The sequence below is a fragment of the Tinamus guttatus genome, unplaced genomic scaffold (genome assembly GCF_059628265.1).
Source record: "Tinamus guttatus ecotype Peru unplaced genomic scaffold, ASM5962826v1 Tinamus_guttatus_pri_ptg001602l, whole genome shotgun sequence".
In the NCBI taxonomy this organism is placed as follows: domain Eukaryota; kingdom Metazoa; phylum Chordata; class Aves; order Tinamiformes; family Tinamidae; genus Tinamus; species Tinamus guttatus.
This window is the reverse complement of record NW_028290136.1, coordinates 4,367,497-4,388,420: the sequence shown is the minus strand read 5'-3', so window position 1 is coordinate 4,388,420 and position 20,924 is coordinate 4,367,497. Positions and strand designations below refer to the sequence as shown.

At 36.4% G+C, this 20,924-nt stretch overlaps 1 protein-coding gene across 2 annotated transcripts in view; it reads right to left on the bottom strand.

Moving 5' to 3' along the window:
- Nucleotides 1–20,924, bottom strand: part of DSCAM (DS cell adhesion molecule) — a 367,604-nt gene that overhangs the window by 80,079 nt on the left and 266,601 nt on the right. For both annotated transcript variants that reach the window (XM_088539324.1, XM_088539325.1), the window contains 5 exons: nt 16,041–16,208; nt 11,766–11,836; nt 5,140–5,380; nt 3,269–3,415; nt 1,496–1,651 (listed from right to left, as the gene is read on the bottom strand). In XM_088539324.1, coding sequence (XP_088395450.1) covers nt 1,496–1,651; nt 3,269–3,415; nt 5,140–5,380; nt 11,766–11,836; nt 16,041–16,208 — 783 coding nt within the window. The remainder of the gene's footprint in view (nt 1–1,495; nt 1,652–3,268; nt 3,416–5,139; nt 5,381–11,765; nt 11,837–16,040; nt 16,209–20,924) is intronic.

Below are 20,924 nucleotides of genomic sequence, written 5' to 3'. Positions count from 1 at the left end.
CTCCAGGCACGGGGTATTTCAAAAGTGTCTCACTCAAGCCTCTGGTGGTCCAAAGTAGTTAACAGACATGAGAGTAGATCTGAACAACCAGCATTCAGGATACACATGTCTATGGCTGATCTTGTTGTCTTTGGCAGTTTCAAAATGAGTGTAATACCTTGAGACAGGTTAAGATACAGCAATTATTGCAAGTTGATTCTGGATCTCAGTGATTCAGGCTTCTACTGAGCTCTGGAAGCAGTCTTACATTGACTCACATTAGTTACGATATGCCTAAATATCATCACATTTCTCAGTTATAAGGCACTTTTTTTTTTCTGTGAATACTACATTGATCAAAGTAATGGAAACTATTAAGACCATTTTGAAAATATAACAAAGAACAAATAGGACAATGGATAACGTAAGGAAAAATGTTTGGAGTCCTATTCTCATTTACATTGAATTCCCTGAGCACAGCTACAGCTGTGACCAGGTGGCCTTGCAATGGATGTAAATTTTAGAATGAGTTCCTTAATATTTTATTGGAAAAAAATCATAGCATTCATCAAAGCAGTTAATCTATTGAACCAACTCCCTTAGGCAGTTTTGTAAACCTCATTACAAATGAAAAAAGACAAATATATTCATGACCTGTAAACTGGATGAGTAATAAAGAAAAATCCATTAAATTCCTTGCATTCATAGAGGAATATACTAATCACTGTTCATGTAACTACATTGATAAGACAATGGGAATTTTTATTCCTGACAAGAAACTTAACTACTTAACTATTTAGTCACTGGCATCCAGATAGTCAAAAGTCTTTAGGGATTTAAAGATGCCATTGGCCATCTTCTGTGATTTTCAAAGGTGTCTCATGAGATTTTCAAGGACATCTAAACAGGCTAGAGACAAAATTCCCATTGAATTTGATATTATGGTGCTTAAATTTTCCATGCTTGGCCTGTGACTAAGGCAAGAGATTTCTGTTATCATTTTCTTTTTGAAGGGAGAGCTTTTTAGAGAATTCTTTTTTTTTTCACACTGAAGATCTTCTTAAAAACATACAGGTTATAAAAGAACATCCCGAAGTACTCTCTCCTCTTTTCCCCATTTTTAACCACTTTGAAAGAAATAACTCAAAAATTCTCAAAAAAATCAAATAAGATTCTAAAATATTTGAAAACAAAAACGTAAAACAAATAAGCTTGTTTAGATCATTAGAATTACCTACAAATGTTCAGGCTAATTAGAATTGGAGTTTTGGAAACACTCAGTTTATTTCAAAGCTGTGCTCATGCATTTCTCTCCATGTGCCCCTGACATGAGGTCTTCAGACAGAAATCCCCTTCTGTATGCTCATCTACAGTATTCATACAGATGATCTGTAGATCTAATGTAGATCTAGAGTATTCACTGTAGATGAACAGTGCAAATAAATACACTATTTTGAAAATCTGAGACAAACAAGGGTCTTGTGGAAGTGGGAATGGAGAATGTTTTAATCCTTACCATCTTCTTTAGTGCGGGTAAAAATTTGTTCACTTCTCACTCCATCCCCAGCTCGAGTGAAAGCCAACACCTGAATGCTGTAGTTGGTATATTTTTCCAGGCCATCAAGCTCTAGTGATGGCTGTGTAGTCGTGACGTTTTTTATCTCTCCCAGCTCTATGACATAAAACCAAAATTAAGTTATTGGCAAGGTCAATCTTTTTGCAGCTATCAATGCAGAAATCATAGGCATTAAAGAGTGTATCAGAGAAGTAATGCTTCATTATTATAAAATAACAATGCATGTACTAATACTTAAACATAGAGTCAAAATAACATTAAATTTCTTTGTGTTCCAAGTTTTTCAGGTCAAAGTGGACCTTGTTTTCAATTTCACACTTTTTTTTTTTTTTGCAAATTTTTTAAACACGGAGCATAGAATCAAAAATTTCTGTAAGAACAGAGAACGAGACTAGAATATTGCAAAAAACTCTCTAAAGCGAAAAAAAGAGACAAAGTCAGTTATTTTCATAAGCATTTTTGCTTTTTGAGAAGAATCATTTCTCATGTGGAAAAACAAACCTCAGTTTTCACAACTGCAGCAAGTACTGCTGCAAAGCACTTGATGGCAGTAATGCCAGCTAACAACAGATTTAAACACAGTAAAAAGAGATTTACTTGCAGAATGATGTACGTCATATGAATCCTTTTGCAACAAGCTAGTAAGCACAATCCATAGAGAAAAAAATGCTTAAAACAGATTTAGGGCAGAAAATAAAGCCAAGCAAATGAGGAAAAAATCTCATTTAAAAGCCCTCCATATCTATGCACATCATCCCACATTGTAGGACATCAGTAGAAGCTTAGAAGTGTAGTATTCACATAGATCTCATGCAAAGACTGAAGGCCCATGAAAACATTTAATTTTATCTCAGTCAGGCCTACATTTTAAAATTTGTTTCTCATACACTTCATATCTTTTTTTCCTAAAAAAATACAAAGGAATCGAAATTTTTCTTTTCCCCATGTTTTTGACTCAAGCATCACATTCACCAGAAGCAGCAGTGTGCCTCACTGCACTCTGCTCTCAGACAACCTGGCCATGCTTGCAGAGGCCAGGATCTCCATCAGAATGGACTATCATGCCAGTGGATAAGTAAACAAGAAGAAAAACTCACTGCCCTAGAGTTGTGAAAGTTTAACTGGACTAATCGCAATGAGTGTACGTGCACATCAGATTTACTAGCATTTATTTTAAAGGAAGGATTGTCATTATATATATTGCAGATTAGTAAGGTATCTCAGTTCTCCTTTGATCCTTTCACTCATTTACTTCCCAGGAATCTATTTTCCCACTAGGAATTATGCTAATGGTTCAAAACATAAGCATAACAGAAGAGGTTAGCATTAGAATAACAGATCTGTTTCAAAAAAGTTTCTTTCTTTTGCCATCAACTGTGGAGATAAAATTCATGCTATCAAAAAAAAACAAAAAAAACAAATACCTCACCAACAGCCAAATAACTAACCAATCAGATAATTAACCAAACTAAAGTAAGACCTAGGAAGCAAAATTAATGGGCAGGTAAGCCCCTTCATCACTTCAACTGAAGTCCATAATCAGTTTTGTAATACCTGATACCATGATAAACATCTAAGTAAAATAGTTCCCTGACAGGCAGGTGAAACATTCTCTAAATCAATGTGGAAAGGAAGTAGGTTCATGGAGGAGTAAATGATACACATGCCACAAATTGCTTGTTATTCGGTGACAGCTTGAATACATTCTCTTACCTCCATCCAAGAGATTAGCCCAGTAGATAACCCTGAATCCCTGCAGAATCCCGTTCAGGGTTTCTTTTGCCAATGTGGACCAGGAAATAGAGATAGTTTCTGGTGATGTGGCAGTGGCTTGCACATTCCCTGGAGGGCAACTGGGCACTGAAAAAAGATATTCACCAGTCTAAAACTTGATGAATAAAACCAGATGTTTATCATGTGCACCTATGCCCTTTCATAGGAATATACAGAAAAGAACACTCCACACTTTATAGAAGACTTCCCTTTGGCTACACTTTCAACTTTCAGTGCTATTCCACCATCCTTTATTTGTGTTAGCATTTATACACAGTTTACAACGGAAAGACTTTTCTCTTGCTACACTTCTCATGTTTCTGCTGGTGTAGCTGACTTCCCCAGAATGACTTCTGACAGGCTCTTTTGCCCCCTGCTGACTAGTCTTTTAATAGCCCTTTCTCCCTTCTATTGGTAAAGAAACGCACGCTAGGTCTAAAAAATGCAGAACATGTTCTGTAAGCATTTTAAATATACTTTTGAAAATTTGCGCCAAATAGCCATCTTTTTAAACAATTTGAATCTCCCTCTAAAATGGAAAGGAGGAAAAAGAGTCTTTTCTTGAAAAAAAAAATATAGGGAAAAATGTTCGCAAAACCTTTGCACAGACAATTAGAAAAATTGGAAAAAAAAAAAGTCTGTCAAATCTAAGGCATTTTCTCTAGGTCATTTAGTGTCAAAGGCAATAACTGCAGTACTAATTTTTGGATGCTTTGAATGTACTAATGCTTTTAAATTCATGACATCTTTCATTTTGGTAATGACTAAAAACTAAACAACGACCTTGAAAAAAAGTTGCCAAAAAGCATTTATCATGCCAGATTCTGAAGAAAAAATAATTATGCTTGTTATAATACAAGACATATCCATGTTTGAATGTACTGTCTTCCAACATCTTGCAGTGATCTGTCTAGGATGAGAAACATTTAGAATGAATGAAAAACACCAGTTTCATGAAGCATATGCCTCAAAATCTGGAGTTTTAGAAGTGTGCTACTCCATTTCCCACACACTAAAAGTCAGAATCTTAGCTGGCATGGCCTTCAATGCTTGATGCCAATTTACAACAGCTGAAAATCTGACCTACAGTATCTTTTTGGATGATATTAGAACTTGCTTTTATACTTCTCCAAAATATAGGGCTGCTTTTTGGCTATAGAATCATTATTTCTTCCACTAGAGGACTCCCTCTCCTTGTTTGAGAGTGCTTTTCATGCAGTTCAGCATCTGGCTTGTTCAGCTGATTAGACAGGTTGAGTTTGGTGTGAAATAACAATAATTTCTCTGTCATTAGCTTGGATATCCTTGGAAAAACACACATCTCCTTTTAGACTGACAGGATAAAGAAGTGTGTAATAAAAGAGCTTGAGATTTCACAGCACATTCTGTTAAAAACAAAATAAAGGCAACAAAACTAACTGTATGACTTCAGCTTTCGAAGTTTTCCTCTTAACTTCTCAAAGTGTGCTACTAAATTATAATGAGATCATAAAATTTGCAAATTTAATCAATGTCACAGCAATAGGCTTCTTCATGAAAGCTATGGTTTCAGTCAATATCATTCATACCAGGATATATTTTACAGCATAGTTACATTTATTTACTTGCATAAAACTGTCTTGCAATTAAAATTGTACACGCCCCCTGGCCAACCTCTTCCCATCCAGCTATCTACTGTATCTAACATCTGTAAAGTTTGGTCTTCAATTATCCCCTCTACAATAATTACTAATCAAGCAGTAAATGTAACAAGGTAAAAAGAAATAAAAATTAATAATGTGTCCCATGATAGCTGTTTGCCAAGGACCTACCATCCTCTAGGGTAGTGGTGATGATTTCCTGAGAAGAAGGTCCTATTCCAGCCCGGTTACAAGCCTGGACTACCATGCCATACTGGGTGAATTTTTTCAGGTTATTCAGGGTATAAACTTCACTGTCCCCAGTGGTATCAATACTGATGATGTTGAACTGGAAATTGCCCCCTGCACTGTACTCCCGATAACCTATCTGGTATCCACGAATAATTCCATTTTGCAAGTGCTTCTTTGGAGCCTAAACAGGATATGAAAGATTACACATTAAGTACATATCTCCAGAGTCAAGTAGTTCCCCTTAAAATTTTTGATATATACAAAAATTCAACATTTTTTTTTCTTACTGAATGCGATTCTACTTTTAGGTAACAATTCAGAGATACTCTCTGCACGTGATGTGTTAACCTTGTACCATGATACACAAATTTAAGGGCAGGCTGTTTTAACAGTGCATTCCTGTGCTAAAACAAAGATCTTAAATGGTTCTTACACAGAATAATCTAATGAGGAAATATTTTTGAGATGTAATCTAGATTTATAAAGTTTTGTTCTTTCAGCTGAATCAAATAAAGTTGAGTTGATAAGGGGATGTTTGCATTATAGGCCTAACATACACTGCTAATAGCGTTCTTTGCTCTGCTAATAGCAGAAACACCTACTGTTCACTCACTAGATCTTTAGCAAGGCATTTATTGATCTGTTGAAGGCAGTTGCAGAAGTTTATTCAGCAAGATGAATACGGAAAAATTTACACTATGCTTTAAAAAGTGCTCAGTGTCTAGCGTGGCAAGACGATGAGTGCTGAAGGCAATAATGAATTGGAAAGCAGAGATACACTTACTGAATAGCTACTAAAATAAGGTGTACAATAGCTAGCATTCAAAAATATGGACAATACAAAATTGACGGACATAATTATGTACCATAATTCTCAGTCTCAGTACAAGATTCCCTGAGCTTTGACTTGTGGAAATCATTCAATCCTTTGTACTCTACAATATAAAATATAGTTTAAATCAAAACAAAGATTAGTAACTTGGGGAAAGAGCCCATCATTGACAGAAATACTTGCTATGATTTCAAGTTGTACTTGACTAATTTCACTACAGGAATCTGTTGCTGTCTATTCTCCTATTTACATGAAGTATAGCTAGCATAAAATTTTTAAAACATAATTTATAATCCATGGAGAAAAAGCTCTTTCCAGTCCTCCAAAACTATTTCAAATTCCCAACAGATGTTCTCCAGCTCTTGTGTTCCACTGAACCGTTAAAAAATCTTTGAGATAGATAGAGTTTTCTGGCTAGAAGCACCAGATACTTTAAACAGGCACAGGCAAAATTTCTGTTTTTAGCATACCTGCCAAATCTACTAAGAGGCATTTTCTCAGAAACACTCTTTTATGTCATGGGAACTGTCCATTTCAGCAAGAGTTTCCCAAAGCCTTACCAGAGCTAATAAAATTTGCCTGTCATCCACTACCAACAAATTATTGATTTGTGAAAACCAGCACCCTCTTTATATTTAAAACATGTAACTGGATGGACATGGAATGAACTAATTTTCTGTTAAGATCATTTCTTTTCCTTCCCCCTGTTGCTTTCAGAAAAGGAGGGAAAACTTGAAGCGGAAATACGTCAGGCAGGTCCTCTAGTAATAACAGTTCACCACAAGAGTAGTGCTGTCTTAGTCAGATGTAGATGTCTAAACTTGGACTTAGCAGGCAAAAAGCCTTTAGATTTAGGGCTTTAATGCCTTTTAAGGCACAGTACAGGAGTTAAAACTGTGTTGTGTCTTTTTTTCTTTTTGGGTCTTCTAAACAAAAGCAAGCAAACAAAGAAACAAAAAAGCCGATCTCTTTAAAAATATGAAGGTCCTATTTTACCAAAGCACTTTGTTATCAGTGTGTTATCTATTCTAAACAATCCTCAGTCCTATAGTTTAATGATCTTTGTAGACTGCCGAAGCTTGTATTTATATCTGAGCTGCACTGCAGAACCTGAGTGTAGAATCTTCTTGTTTGAAAGTCAGATTTATTCATCAGAATGAAGCCATTTTTTCTCATCTGAGAAGAAAATATCTTCATCAAAATGAAACAGTTAAACATTTCAGTGGTGACTTTCATTCACTGAAGGATTTCAAATTCTGTTACTAGCCATGGCATTTTGCACAATTCACTCATACATTTTTCTACGTGTCATCAGCATTAATGGAAAAGAGCAAAAGAACTGAACTAACATCATCTAAACATTTCAAAATGACTAAAACACACACACTTTGGACACCCAGTGTACAATTCAAACAGCCATTATTAGAGATGGAAGCACTTTCTGACAACGTTGTAAGTTGCCATCTTGTTTCTAAATGAGCAAAAGTCTGGAGGCACCAGTTTAATCACTCCAGGATATCACTTATCTCCATCAGTGCTGAATTCCACCACAGCTCAGCAAATATTTAGCAGTCTATGTGGAGATTTCTTGTCTGAACCATCAGTACGTGCTCTGTTGCTCATCTCAAAATCTAAAGCATCATCTAATTAACAGTGGCTACTGGAACACTCCAGTCACTATGGGGGATGTAGGAGCAAAAACCATTGTCACAAACACAACTTACACACTGAAATCACAAACAACATGTATAACATATGGGTTCTACAATGAGCTACATTAGTTGTTTTGTGAATGGCTTTCACTGCCTATTAATGCACACATTAAAATACTGCACACACACACACACTGTATATTATAAGGCTGAATACCAAGAAAAGTGAGCATGCATGTTGAGCATAATAGTTTACAGAAACATACGGCACATATATTTGAACACATCTATCATAGTGTAAAACAGATGGAACATAATTATAAAACTGATTTATACATTTACCATGTACGGAAATATTCTGAGACAACTGAAACAATGAGAAAATCCTCTTCACTAGGAATTCTGTAATTATACACTTTTTCATTGTGAAATGGAATACAATGGCAAATTTTGCATCCATAAAATATTTTTGTAATTGTTCTAGGCCAAGAGAATTTTAAAAATAAATACAAAATTTTACTTCACAATTAAGCATTGACATGTTCTGTTCCACAAATGTTTCTCCTCAGTATTATTTAAATATTTCATTTTGGATGGAGTTTTTGCACACGTAAGTCATATGTGATATATATGCTCCTTACTGTATACAGACCACCTTTCTGCAGAAAGTTCAATAAAGTAACATTTGTTCATTAAAAGATGTTCAGAGGAAAATATTGTTAACCTTCTCAGTAGTCATAAAATATTAAGAAAAAGTAACTTCATCCATGATCTCAGCTGTCTATCTCATAAAAACCATTTTTTTGTAGAATAAGGTTCCAGTAACTTTTTAAAAGTATGACATCTTGTAATAGCATGCATGTGTATGTGCATAAAGAAAAGAAGGAAATGTGCTGTATGTTATTTAAAAAATGAATCTGATATCCAGTGTTGTAGAAATAGAATTAAATAGATCACAGACCTATAAATCTTCATTTAACTAGGATTCTCAACAAGCGGACTAAAAAGAAACTCTCCTGGAAGATTAACGATTATAGCAAGCTGCAGAAATAGAACTTAATACAAGATAAAAGATGATTGATCTGTTATCCTTGGCTTCTTTTCCTGTTAATGACAATATCTCTATTTAAACAAGATTTGTCAACTTTAGCATATCTGTATCTGTAGAACCAATCACTCTTATATGGTATCAATAAATGTTTTCTTGGCAAAAATCCCCCATGCCTCTAAAATAAAAACAATTAACTTTTTACCAGGCTTATTTACCCCCTTTTTTGCCTTCATGACAATGTATAATTTAGCACATGGGAATATTTCTTTATTCTCAAATAAGGCACCAAGGGGAGCCTCCTGCACAGCTTTGCTCTTGTCACCATACTGTCTCATAAGAAACTACAGTAAATCCAGGATTCATGGATAGGACCATCCTGCAGTATCTCAGTGGAACCCACTTAAACTACCCTGCTGAATAATGGACTAAAACTGCTTTGCCCTGGGAGAGCCCAAACAAATTGAGAAAAGTGAATGGCTCACTCCTAGTCTTGGACTTCTCAGCTAGGGAACAGCTATTACAAATTGTCATTCAGAAAATAATTTTTCCAATAAATGTAGGGGCACATGAGTGTTAAGCCTTCAGGAAGATAGTTCAATGACTTTGCTTTTGGCTACAAAGGAAATTCTAGACCAAGGAAAGTAATTTTGCTTCAGTTACATCCATCACCTCGGGAAAACGTAGCACCTGTCAGATGAGCTACTCTACCAGCAATGATAGAGCAGTGATTGCAAATTTAGGCAAACTGCTTTCCAGCTGAGCATCTAGGGGCTTCAGAGAATGGAGATCACAATGAGTAGAATTTCAGTAGAGTGCAAAATCTGTCTTTTACAGTCTGTCCTTTCACTCGTGGACCTTCTGAGTTTCTTCTGCTTACGAAATAACTCCTCAAGGGGTCCTGTGGTATATGGCCATAGATTACTGCTGGCTAGATCACATGCCTTCCTAGCCCTTTGCTGGAGGACACACTACCGAGAGAAGCTCACTGCCACAGTGCTTCTCATGCTACGTGACCACAGTTCAGGCACGGCCGGTCAATCAACTACGTTAAGATCTTCCATCTTCCTCTGGCAGAGGAAGAGACATTGTGGCATTGCATCATGTACACATGGCCCAAGCTGTGAAAGAGCAAGAGCACAAGCTAATTAGGTGTAAGGGTGGATTTAACCAAAAACCGGTCTAGGGGAAGCAGATTTTGAAGGTTCCCAGGACACTGGGTGTTCATTGAAGACTTGGTGCACAAGTTGGCCCGTTTTCCACAGCAAACCCCAAATGTCTAGACAGCATCTGCACAGAACCTGGCGCTAGACTGGTTTGGGACTGCTCAGTTCTTGCAGCTGGAACCCATCTTTTCTGGCGTAGGATCACATATGGGCACAAAGAGGGATTTCCAAAGCAGCTCGCACTTTAAGCTGGCTCCAGCTTTGTGGCTCCACCTTTATACTGAGCAAATGAGACTTGCCAGGGCAATGGAGTATATGTTTAATATGTAGCTCCTTTCTGTGATTATTTTGTTATATGAGGCACTGGCCCTTATTTGGCAAGTGTTCATAAATCAAGTACATTCCAAACATGATCCTGAGAATTGTTTATACAAAAATACAACTCCAGTTGCTGCTTTTATACACTTTTATTTCCCAGACAATACTGAGAGACCAGGACACTAGGCTGGACCTTAGGTGACCTCGAAGTATGAATTTGCACCAGTTATATTTTAGGCAACCTTTCTGAAAAGTAGATATGGAAATTTCATATTTCTGGTAGCTATTCACACACATTTTCATTTATAAAATTTAATAGCTAATTTCCAGGATCACAAATAGCACTATAAACTCCCACAGTAAAACAATGATCTTCTCTTCTTGCTTTTGAAAATCTTCCCCAAAGTGAAGTTTAAAAAAACAAACAAATTTAAAACATGCACAGAAGAAAAAGGGAATCTATATACTCTAGGATAAGATGACATTAAGAACTTGGAAATTGTAGCTGCCTAGATTTGATGGTAATGACAATTTCTGAATCCTTTAAAAACAACAACCAATTAAGCATCTCCTTTGCTTGTTGAGAATCACTCTACGCTCTACACTGGACACTTTAAGTGGCCTATGCCTATGTGTTGTCTTTTAATCAGTGCTTCATGTGTCTTGTTTATAACCACCTTCTTGTGCTTATATACCTTATCTACCAGGTAAGCCTGAAGCAAGTTTAAAAAAAACTTTTGTTTTTTTGGAAACCATTTAATTGAAAGCAGTGTTGATATAAGCTTAAGATGTAAAAGAGGGAGCATTGAGCTTACGACTTTTACAAAATCTATAGAGATTATTACTTCTGGAGCTTAATTCTTAACTATTTCATGAAGACGAGATTTTTAATATACTGTTTTAAAACACCATGAAACTACTCAAGGACTAAGTAGTGCACTGAGGTCCCTCAACAAGCTAATTGGACATCTCAGTAGTTGTATGTCCAACTGCACCGTACAGAGATTATGCTCCATAGAAACTTGTTCTTTCCAAAAGACCTGACTCAAGACTGTCACAAGCTTCTAAATGCTGTCATAAATATTCAGCAGCCCAGAGTTACTAACCTTTCTTTCCAGAGGGTCCATATTATGGGACACAATACACATGAGCAGCATTTGCTGGAGGTAAGTAGTATGATTATTATGCCAGAATCCTGCTCCAGCACATACCACTACATATATCAGAGTTTAGAGAAATATCAGTATAATTTGGAAACTGACATTCATACTGAGACTACGCTACTGTAATTAGAAAGCCTTATTCTGTCTGCTGTGATGTACAAGCGGTATATAGCACAAATTTGTTTAAAGCATGGTTTAAGTAGCCTCTGATATCATACTAAAAGCATTTAAAACATTCTGAGGTTATCAGAACACTGAGAAAAATCTAGGTAAAATGAACCACATCATAAGACTTCCCAGATTTTTTTAATGAGTTGCCAGTATTTATAAATCTCTGAATGAACAAAAATACTCTAAAGGTCCATATGCTTGGATATACGTATTTACCTTCCAGGTGACCCTAATGCTTTGTGAGGATATAGGTTCAAGTTGAACATCCTGAGGTGGGCCATCAGGAGCTGGAAAGACAGAAGAAATGGGCATGAAAACAGGCCACCACTGCACACAGAATTCAGCATTTCATATGGTTTTTCAACATCTTAACATACCCGCATAACATAAAGGTTTGTGTTGATTTAATGTCATATGAAAAACTGAAGATATCACTTTGATCAAAAACAAAACAACAAAACAAACAAACAACAACAAACAAGAAACAGATCCTAGAACCTTCCTTACTCAATGATCATCTTTGGCCAAGAGGTCAAAATTCAACAACATGGCAAATAAAACAAATGATCTATGGCAACTTTTTTGGATATGCTCTGATACTCTCACAACACTGTTTCTCTTTTGTAAACAAGCAAGATGTATTTTAAGCAGTCAGAAACCAGCAGGTAGCAGCAAGAAAGGCAGCAGAACCCTTTCAAAAGTAGGTAGCCCTTTTGTTCATTGAAGACTAAACAGATTCAGTCAAATATTAATCATCCTTTATGTAAAAAGTCCTCACACTTTAAAGTCACACTCCACTGCCCATCTTGTGTATATCCCAACCTGGATATAAGAGAAAAAACACCCAGAAAGAGCATCCTGGTAGAGGAACAGGAGGAGTTTCATTTACTACTTATATACTGTTAAGGATGTGTAGGGCACTTTAAAGGGAATTTAAAAAAAAAAAAAAAAAAGTTCACTTTTCAGCTGGACAGCTAACTACAAAGCAGATTGAGAATAGGTTAGAACTGAATAGAGAGCTGTAAAGCGAATCATTTTCTAAGTGAGGCAAAACATTATAAAGGAAGGATCTGAACAAAGAAATGGAGTAATCTTCAGCTGTTGTAGGGAGTTCCCTAGATGCAGAATATGGCTTCAGTAAAAGGTACTAAATTAAATTTAATAACATAACAAAGGAAGCAAAGCAATAAAAAGGGTGAGATGGGGCTGCTAGAGGTGGAGCAGCAATAAAGGACAGCTTCAGTGAAAGCAACCAGATCATTTTGCTTGCATTGATGAAAGTAGTGAGACCCAGAATGCAGTCTATAAAATGTTTGTTATTAAATATGCCCTCTTCTGTGCCATTTTTGATTGTCATTCATAGAGGAAAATTTCAAAGGTTGAAAGAACTTTATTTTCATTTCCCTTGCAGTAATATACAGGAAGTAGAAAAGAGTAAGACCAGCAGCAAAAATGGTCTTACTCCCGTCCTTGACTATGTCCTCTCATTTACCAACATGAATGTCATTCCTCCAGGTATATTATTATGTAATATGAGCAAAGCACTTTATCCTTAAAATGAGCTTTAAAACCTCATCTTTTCATGAAAATATGCAAAAATCTTTTATATACTTGTGTGCTTAACAATTCCTAGCTTACTACTGTGCAATGTTAATGCTGTTATTCCTGTTGTATTAGCAAAGAAACTGATGGATAAATGGGATAAATAAATGATTTATTTTACACGCTTAACGTCATACACAGTTTGTGACAAAGGCATAAAGAAAACCTGGATATTCCAGCTTCCTCTATTGATTACAGCATTAAACAACAGCTCTAATGCTTTTGTTTTCCTGACAAGCATTGATGACTGGATACTTATAGTCTGTTTTCCAGCACAGGAAGTAATTGGGGTTGTATGGAAACAGATGGAATCCGCAAGAGCTCTGAAAGCAGTCCCAGCTGTGTGAAAATACAAAACTACATGCTTGACTCTCCTTTTGCCATAGGGACCATTTATAATCTCCTTTCCTAGTGCTGACCACAACTGGGTCAAATAACTTGTGATGTGTAATCTGAATCACAGCATCACAGAAACACAGAATGGTTGAGGTTGGAGGGGACCTCTAGAGGTCATCTGTCCAACACCCCTGCTCCAGCAGGGACACCTGGAACACATGGCACAGGGTCACATCCAGACCGGTTTTGAAGATCTCCAAAGAAGGAAATTCCACAACCTCTCTGGACAGCCTTTTTTAGTGCTCTGTCACCCAAGGGGTTGTCTGGGTCCTTCCCATTTGCTTGCTCAGTTTTTACATTTTCTTGTCCTCTCCTCATCATCCTCTCTCTCATTCTCTGCACCCAACGCTGATTTATATTTGCTTTTGTAAAAGCAACAAAAAACAAAACAAAACAAAAAACCAAAACAAACAAAAAAATGGAAGTCTTGTATGACCACCACCTGAAGGCAAAACCCAGGGAACAAATGTCATATACTTTGGCTAAACCTGACCTTCCCTCTTCCAATTAATTTTTCCCTAAAAAAATCAGTGCCTTTTGAAGGCAGTTCCACACTGCTGACCTTCCTCTCTTAATAGACACCTAATGGACAGCTCCTTAAAAGACAACAAAGAAAGGATCAATTATTCTGAAACTAGGTTACAAAGAACTGAATAAAATGTGACATTACGGTTCCACCCTGTTAATAGGGATGCTGGTTTTTATTTCAAGGTCAACTCTGATCCTGACAATTTAATTATCAGTCAGAATAAAGTCAGCAAGCAAGGAATATTCCAAGTATGGGTGAATAAGAGAGGCTGCATGTGTAGATCCAAGACCCACCCTGCTACTTGGTTGATTATGGACAAGGAACAATGGGCACGTTGGGGATATAGATGATTCAGTCTGGGAGAATGGATAATCTATCTACCCAATGATTTCATATTTTCATTGAACAAATGAGGAGGAAAACCTTGATCAAATCATAAATATTGTGTAAACAAACTATTCACCCTTTATAAAGCTGTTTACTGAAGGCTCATAAAAATGTGAATTCTCTTCACTCACTCCCTCTCCCTGGGGTGAAAAAAACACACCTGATGATGAAAAGAAATGCAGCTCATGTTTTCTCTTCTTTGCTCTGCTTTGAACTGTAAGCTCGTGTGCCCTATTCTTATTCAGAACGTCCCTTGAAAGAAAAAACATGTTCTCCTGACAGGTGGCAAATGTTCACTATAGTGATTTCCCCCATAGTGAAAATGAGTGGGAATTACATAGTTGTATACACACAAACTGGACTAAAAATTTAAGTGTTTAAAGTCTAGACCAACATGGATCTTCAAAAAAAGAGAAGGGTTTTCACTGTCAGGACACTGTCAATTATACTTGAATTATACTTGATATATATACATACTTGATATACTTGATACTTGAACTACGCTTTTCCTCTCAAAAATTTATTGCCAAGTATTAATCACTTCTTCACATAGGAAAACAGGAAAAAATAAATCATCAAGGTAAAAATGCGATTTCAAATTCAAATGAATAAGTTCCTATCTGATCATGAATTTTCAAAGAAACTCCACCCACCTTCTGTGGCCTAATAGCATCAAATCTAACTTGGTTACTTGGAAACGTACAGCCAGGCTGGCTATCTAATTACAAAATATACTGGGAAAGCTACTCAGCATTTTCCTTCTTAGTTGCTAAAACAGAGAGACTTGCAACCCTCCTCTCTTCACCTATAAGTCTTGCTTGGTGTCCCCATGAAGCATCCTGGACATGGTAGCATGCAGGAGGCTATGCAGCCCTTATCCCCACTGCCACATCTGCTAGTCCTGAGAAATAAAGATAAGAAGGCACTGAAGACAGCAATTAGAATGTACAAAAGAGTGTCTCCAGTCATTAATGTGAAAATCCTGGCACAGCCCTCCTGCTACAGAAGCCTGTAATGATGATGTAGAAGATGACATAGAAACAAAAAAACCCAACCAAATAAATAAATAAATAAATAAAAACAGGGATGACACTATTTAATAGCCAACTGACTTGCAGGGTAATCAGAAAACTAAATGCTGCATGGTTTGGGGGGTGCATTAGGCAAAAGAAGATTTGATTAATGTAAATTGATGTTCTCAAATTGGGGCAGATTTAGTTAGTTATAATAATACTTGGGCATCTAATGAAAGCCGCAGGACCCACAGGGGCCGATCCACCACTAGAAATAATATGCTGTTGATTGAAATGTCTAAGTGTAGGTATGTGTGTGCAGTTTACAGTAGTTCAGGCAGAAAATCTAGGGCATAATGTCTTCTTTGACCACTAGATGCCACTGAACAGCTATAATCACAGGCCCGCATGATGAAGTTGCAAAAGCCACAATGTTTTCTCAGAATACTTCAGCATTTCCTTTGATGCAACATAACTGTAGCAACATAAGTAGTATTTCAAGTAGAGATTCTGTGTCTCAAAGCATGCTAATACCCTGTAAGACCCTGTGAAACCCGAACATACCTGCTTCGTCAGTAGTGATGGTGAGCTCATTGCTGGCCTCGCTCTTGCCAATGCGATTTTTGGCATACATGCGAATGTTGTAAGTTGAGGAAGGGTGAAGGTCAATGATAGTGGCTTGGTTTAGCTGAGGGGAAACATCTTTGGTTCTCTGAACAGAATCCCAAGAGTCTATTTAATAAGATTAAAATAAAACAGATAAATAAAAAATGACATTAGTGTTGCTAATGCAAACATTTTATCAAACTCTCCCATAGGAAAGGATACTGCCTCCGTAGACTTAGCCCAAATAATCCTTGCTACTACACTCAAATTGACTAATCACTTTTCTTAATAGCGCTCCTGACTGCTCAAAATGTGCTACTGTTAAGCATGGGATCTCAGCCCAGCGATCATACGTGATTCTGGGAGAATAGCTGCTCCTCTGCCTTTTTGCAGAGGAGTGCTGAGCATGGGAATGATTCCCCAGCTTTATGCATGACAGCAAATTTGATCCCAGACCCCAGAAGCTCATGTGCAGGGCACTGTGGAAGCGTGAACAGAGCCCCTGGCGAGCATGAGCTAGGAAAATTTGGCTGGCTTGGACCTGAGACTCAGCACCTGCCAGGGCTGATGCTGTTTCCCTGACTTGTGTTAGGACACTGGAAGGTTTAATATGAGACAACAAAAGGATCCTTTTACCTGTGTGTATCTATCTGTAAATGGAGGAGCACATTGTTATTTTTCGGTTATCATTCATCTGCCCATTACATTTTAAAAAATCTTCTAGATATATACCAGGAAACACGATGGAAACTGTCTATATACAAATGTCTCATAACCCCATACATAACCCCTCCTTTTCATAGCAACAGTCCATCACTGCAAGAAAATAACAGAATCTATTTGTTTAAGGCATCTTGATATCTCTTATAAGTAAGTTGCTATCCACCATCTCTTCCTTGATGAATCCTATGTTCCTCCTTTCACCTCTGCAGCATCCTATGGGGGATGTCGCTGGAGGCTCTACAGTAGTGCTCTATAGGATCATGCAAAGCTCAAATGAAAAAAATACTACTTTAAAAATGATTCATTTTGCAGATACTGTTTAAACCTTTGAATAAATAGCTTGTTAAAATACATTCAAGTTGTCACAATGATATCTGCACCTTGACTGGTAAGACTGGTAAAAGGGCCTTTTTTTTTTTTTTCCTATGTATGGGTCAATTTTCCCAGAAAACCTCTAAGAATCAAATATACTTGAATTTATTTTCTCTTTGAAAATGATTTTGCCACAACTCCCTTTGCGGGAGTTCTGTCAGACATTCTAAAAGAGTTATCTGCATGCATTCCTGATTGATAGAATTTGCCTTTTTAAATTTACCAGATTTCTAAGATGGTCATGTATGGCCAAATTCCAATATTGGAATGAACACTGGTTGATACTCTCTTTTAAAACATGAAACTAAGTGCCATGATAAACAATTTATTCATTTGGTCTCACCCAAGACTTCTCAAAGCTAAAAGCTTTGCAGCTTTTGCAACAAGATTTCAGACCATATCTGATCTAAGAATTACCCAGAAATTAGATGATCTTTCCTAATATTGCTGGTGTTTTTTACATCTCTGCAGATCCTAGGACCCTACAGGGAGATGATAAAGCTAGTCTGGGATGTAGTGGTGAGGAGAAGCAATCCTCAGCAGTCGAGAGACCTAGATTTATCTGATGTGTGACAAAGCAAGTAGGGGCTAGGAAAGGACTTAGGGAACACTGAATTGTCAAACTTTATAAAAATACAAAAGAACGCAGAGTCTAATCCAATGTACCAGGACAAGCATAACGGATTCTAAAGAAAGATGCATTTGTTGTGAAGAATGAGTTAAATTTCTCTTACGTGGATGATAATTTTCTTTAATATAGCCCATATATTAGCAAATTGCTTTTACTTGCTTGTTTAAAACACCAGCTTCACTGATGGAAGTCTTTATTACATGTTAATTGTAGAAATCAAATAAAGAAATCTGAAAATCTTTGTGATTCTTAGTAGATTAAATAATGATATATCATGGAGGAGAGAGAATAAAACTCACAATCTTCCATTATAAATGTAGGTTTCAAATGTAGAGTTATGACTAATATGTAGACTTTCAGATTATATTTTGATACATGTTTTTGAAGAAGAAAACAAGACAACAAAAGCAATCCTTCCAAAACCGAGCCGCTCCAGAGAGAAACTGATCAGTTTCCATCTGACACTGTTTTCACTGGAGATAAGAAAAATAAAGTTAATTTATGCTTTTCTGGAAAATCCTAAAAATAAATGCTCTCTTGAAAAAATTGACTATTTGTTCTTCCATTTTTTATTGTCATTTTGAAGTTTTTTTTAAAAACCCATTTGCTTAGCAGGATTGAAAAATAAAAACTGAAAACAAGTAACAACAGTCTAACGAAAATGTAAAAAAAAATCTTGGAATTTTTATTGCATTCTTTATTCGACTTGCAAACTATTACATCCAGGCACTTCTTGGTGTTATACAAAATGTACACTGACAATGTAACCTATGGAAAACTGGCTTTTTCAGAAATATTCCAGCAGTTCCTAAAACACAGTCTAAATGTTTGGGTTAACTACTGCACACCGTTGGGCCTTCTGGTTGCTCACACCTCACCTGAGGATGTGTGAGCCTAGGGCCCAGGTCCATGAGGTAACTGGTCTTCCTTGGTGTGTGGTGCCATCTCGTGGCACAACCTAATGGTAGACCCCAGTGGTACGTGCCCTGACCAGGAACATGTTTGTAATTAAATAGCAGTGACTAAAAGAGGCCAGAACAGAGTAATTACTACTCTTTAAATTAGATTGTGAGATTCAATTAAGAACAAAACTCAGAAAAGATTAATACATGCATTCATACTGTAAATAACATGCATGAGCATAAACTACAGGTGGAAATAGTATTCTTAAGTGCTTCTGTGAGTTACCCTTAAAAACAGGAATAGAAGAGGAGGCAAAAGAACCATTTCCCCAATGTCTGAGTCACTAAATCTCTCCTGTTCAATCATCAGGATCATCAGCATTATATGGATCTACCATGATCAGTTGGCATATCTCCCAGTAACATGAAATAATCCTTTAAAAATATCTGATTCTCATGGAATATAACTGTTCATATTACAGTTTTATTTTGGCCTTGGCAGGGCACTGTCTGACCTGACCATCTGGATTGCAAATGTTTTGCCTAAGTTACCTTTTGTCTCTTTGAATATCTGAAAACTTCTTCATGACACAACTGTGACCAAAAAAAAAAGTGCAAGAATTAAAATAATCCTAGTTTCCTAGTTTCCTGGTTTCTCCCAACATTCAACCTCAATTTCTGAAAAACAATGTTTCTGTTGTTTGCAGTGAGACAACAATCTGTTCTTTACAGAATGTGATCTCCAGTATATGTCTGCATGTACAGATACAGAAGTATTTTTTGTACTCCAAAACTGCTATCCACTCTTCTTTCTTTCCTTTTTTTGAATATTTTTCATTATGTTGTGTCCTTATGTTTTCATTCAGTCTGATGGTGTCTCATAAGATGTCTTGCTATTGATTTATCATGCACATTATGGAGATATAATTTTGCAATACAAGTTTACAGTGATTACCTTAATCTTTGCTTACATTCAGAATTATCACTTGAGAATACTGAACTAAATCTAGAAAAGACGTTTTAGAGCTCTGAAGTACTCTTCCAATCTTACAGCAAAATAAAGCAGCTAAATCTTCCTTGCCAGAGGTTATGATAAGTTATATGCTTCTTTGAGAAGCCTTAGTGCTGTTTTAGGGTCAGAAAGTAGCCTATCAGGCAAGAATAACTCCCAAAATAGATTCTGCAGCCAGTGGGTGGTTGTCAAGAGAGGAAAAGACTGAAAGAGAAAACAAAGAGGTGTCCTTGCCTAGTTTGTATCTCCAAAGCTGTGATTTCTGACCAGAGGCTCCGTGTAGAATTTTACCTTTAATCTTTCAGGAATTGTGTTCAGTTGTACATTACCAATGCCATTTAAAAAGTCAATGCAAAAAAGTGATGAATGAGCTGGAAATTTTAAGTATATTCTATCGAGTAGTAAAAGCAAAAAAGTAAAAAACTATTTTTGCATAACAATTAAAGTGCAAAGGAAATACACCATGTAAATATATGAAGAATAGGAAAGATGTGTAGTGTATATACATATATATGTATATATATATATTTGATAAATTTTAGAATTTTATGAACAAGAATATTTTTACCTCTCAGAATTAAAGGGAGAAGACAATAAAAATATTCTAACTGGTTTCATCAAATGAATGCTTTCACTGATTATCTCCCATACAACACATCTATTAGTGGGCTATGTCCTTTTACAAATAGTGCAATGAACTCCAGCATAAAATATAATATGATTTCTTAGTGCCTTATTTTAACCATGTTTAAAATATGAAATTTTCTAATCCTGTTACAATTCATGGTTCAAGGACAGTGCTTATTTGTGCACTTCATTTTTGGTATGTTCTTATGTCACCAAAACAGTTCAACTGTGCAACCAAAATGTTCTTAGATTTCAATAGACAGTGAAAATTTCTGAGCTTAGGAAAGAACTATTTTTAAAATACCCTTTAGAATACCAAGAACATAAAATTGCCTAATTCAGGAAAATATTCTTGCACTCTGGCTTTGCTTATTACATGCTCATGATGACCTAGCAGGTAATGATTAGGTGAGGATGACCTAGCAGAAAAATATCTGCTTTCATTGACCTGTCAATATGTGCCAATGGTCTTTTCCCTTGGAGCCTTTCCAATAGATTGCTGAAAATTTATTGTGCTTCAGCAAATTATTGCACAACTTGCTTTATCTAGAATTTCTTGTGACTACTGCTTTTGC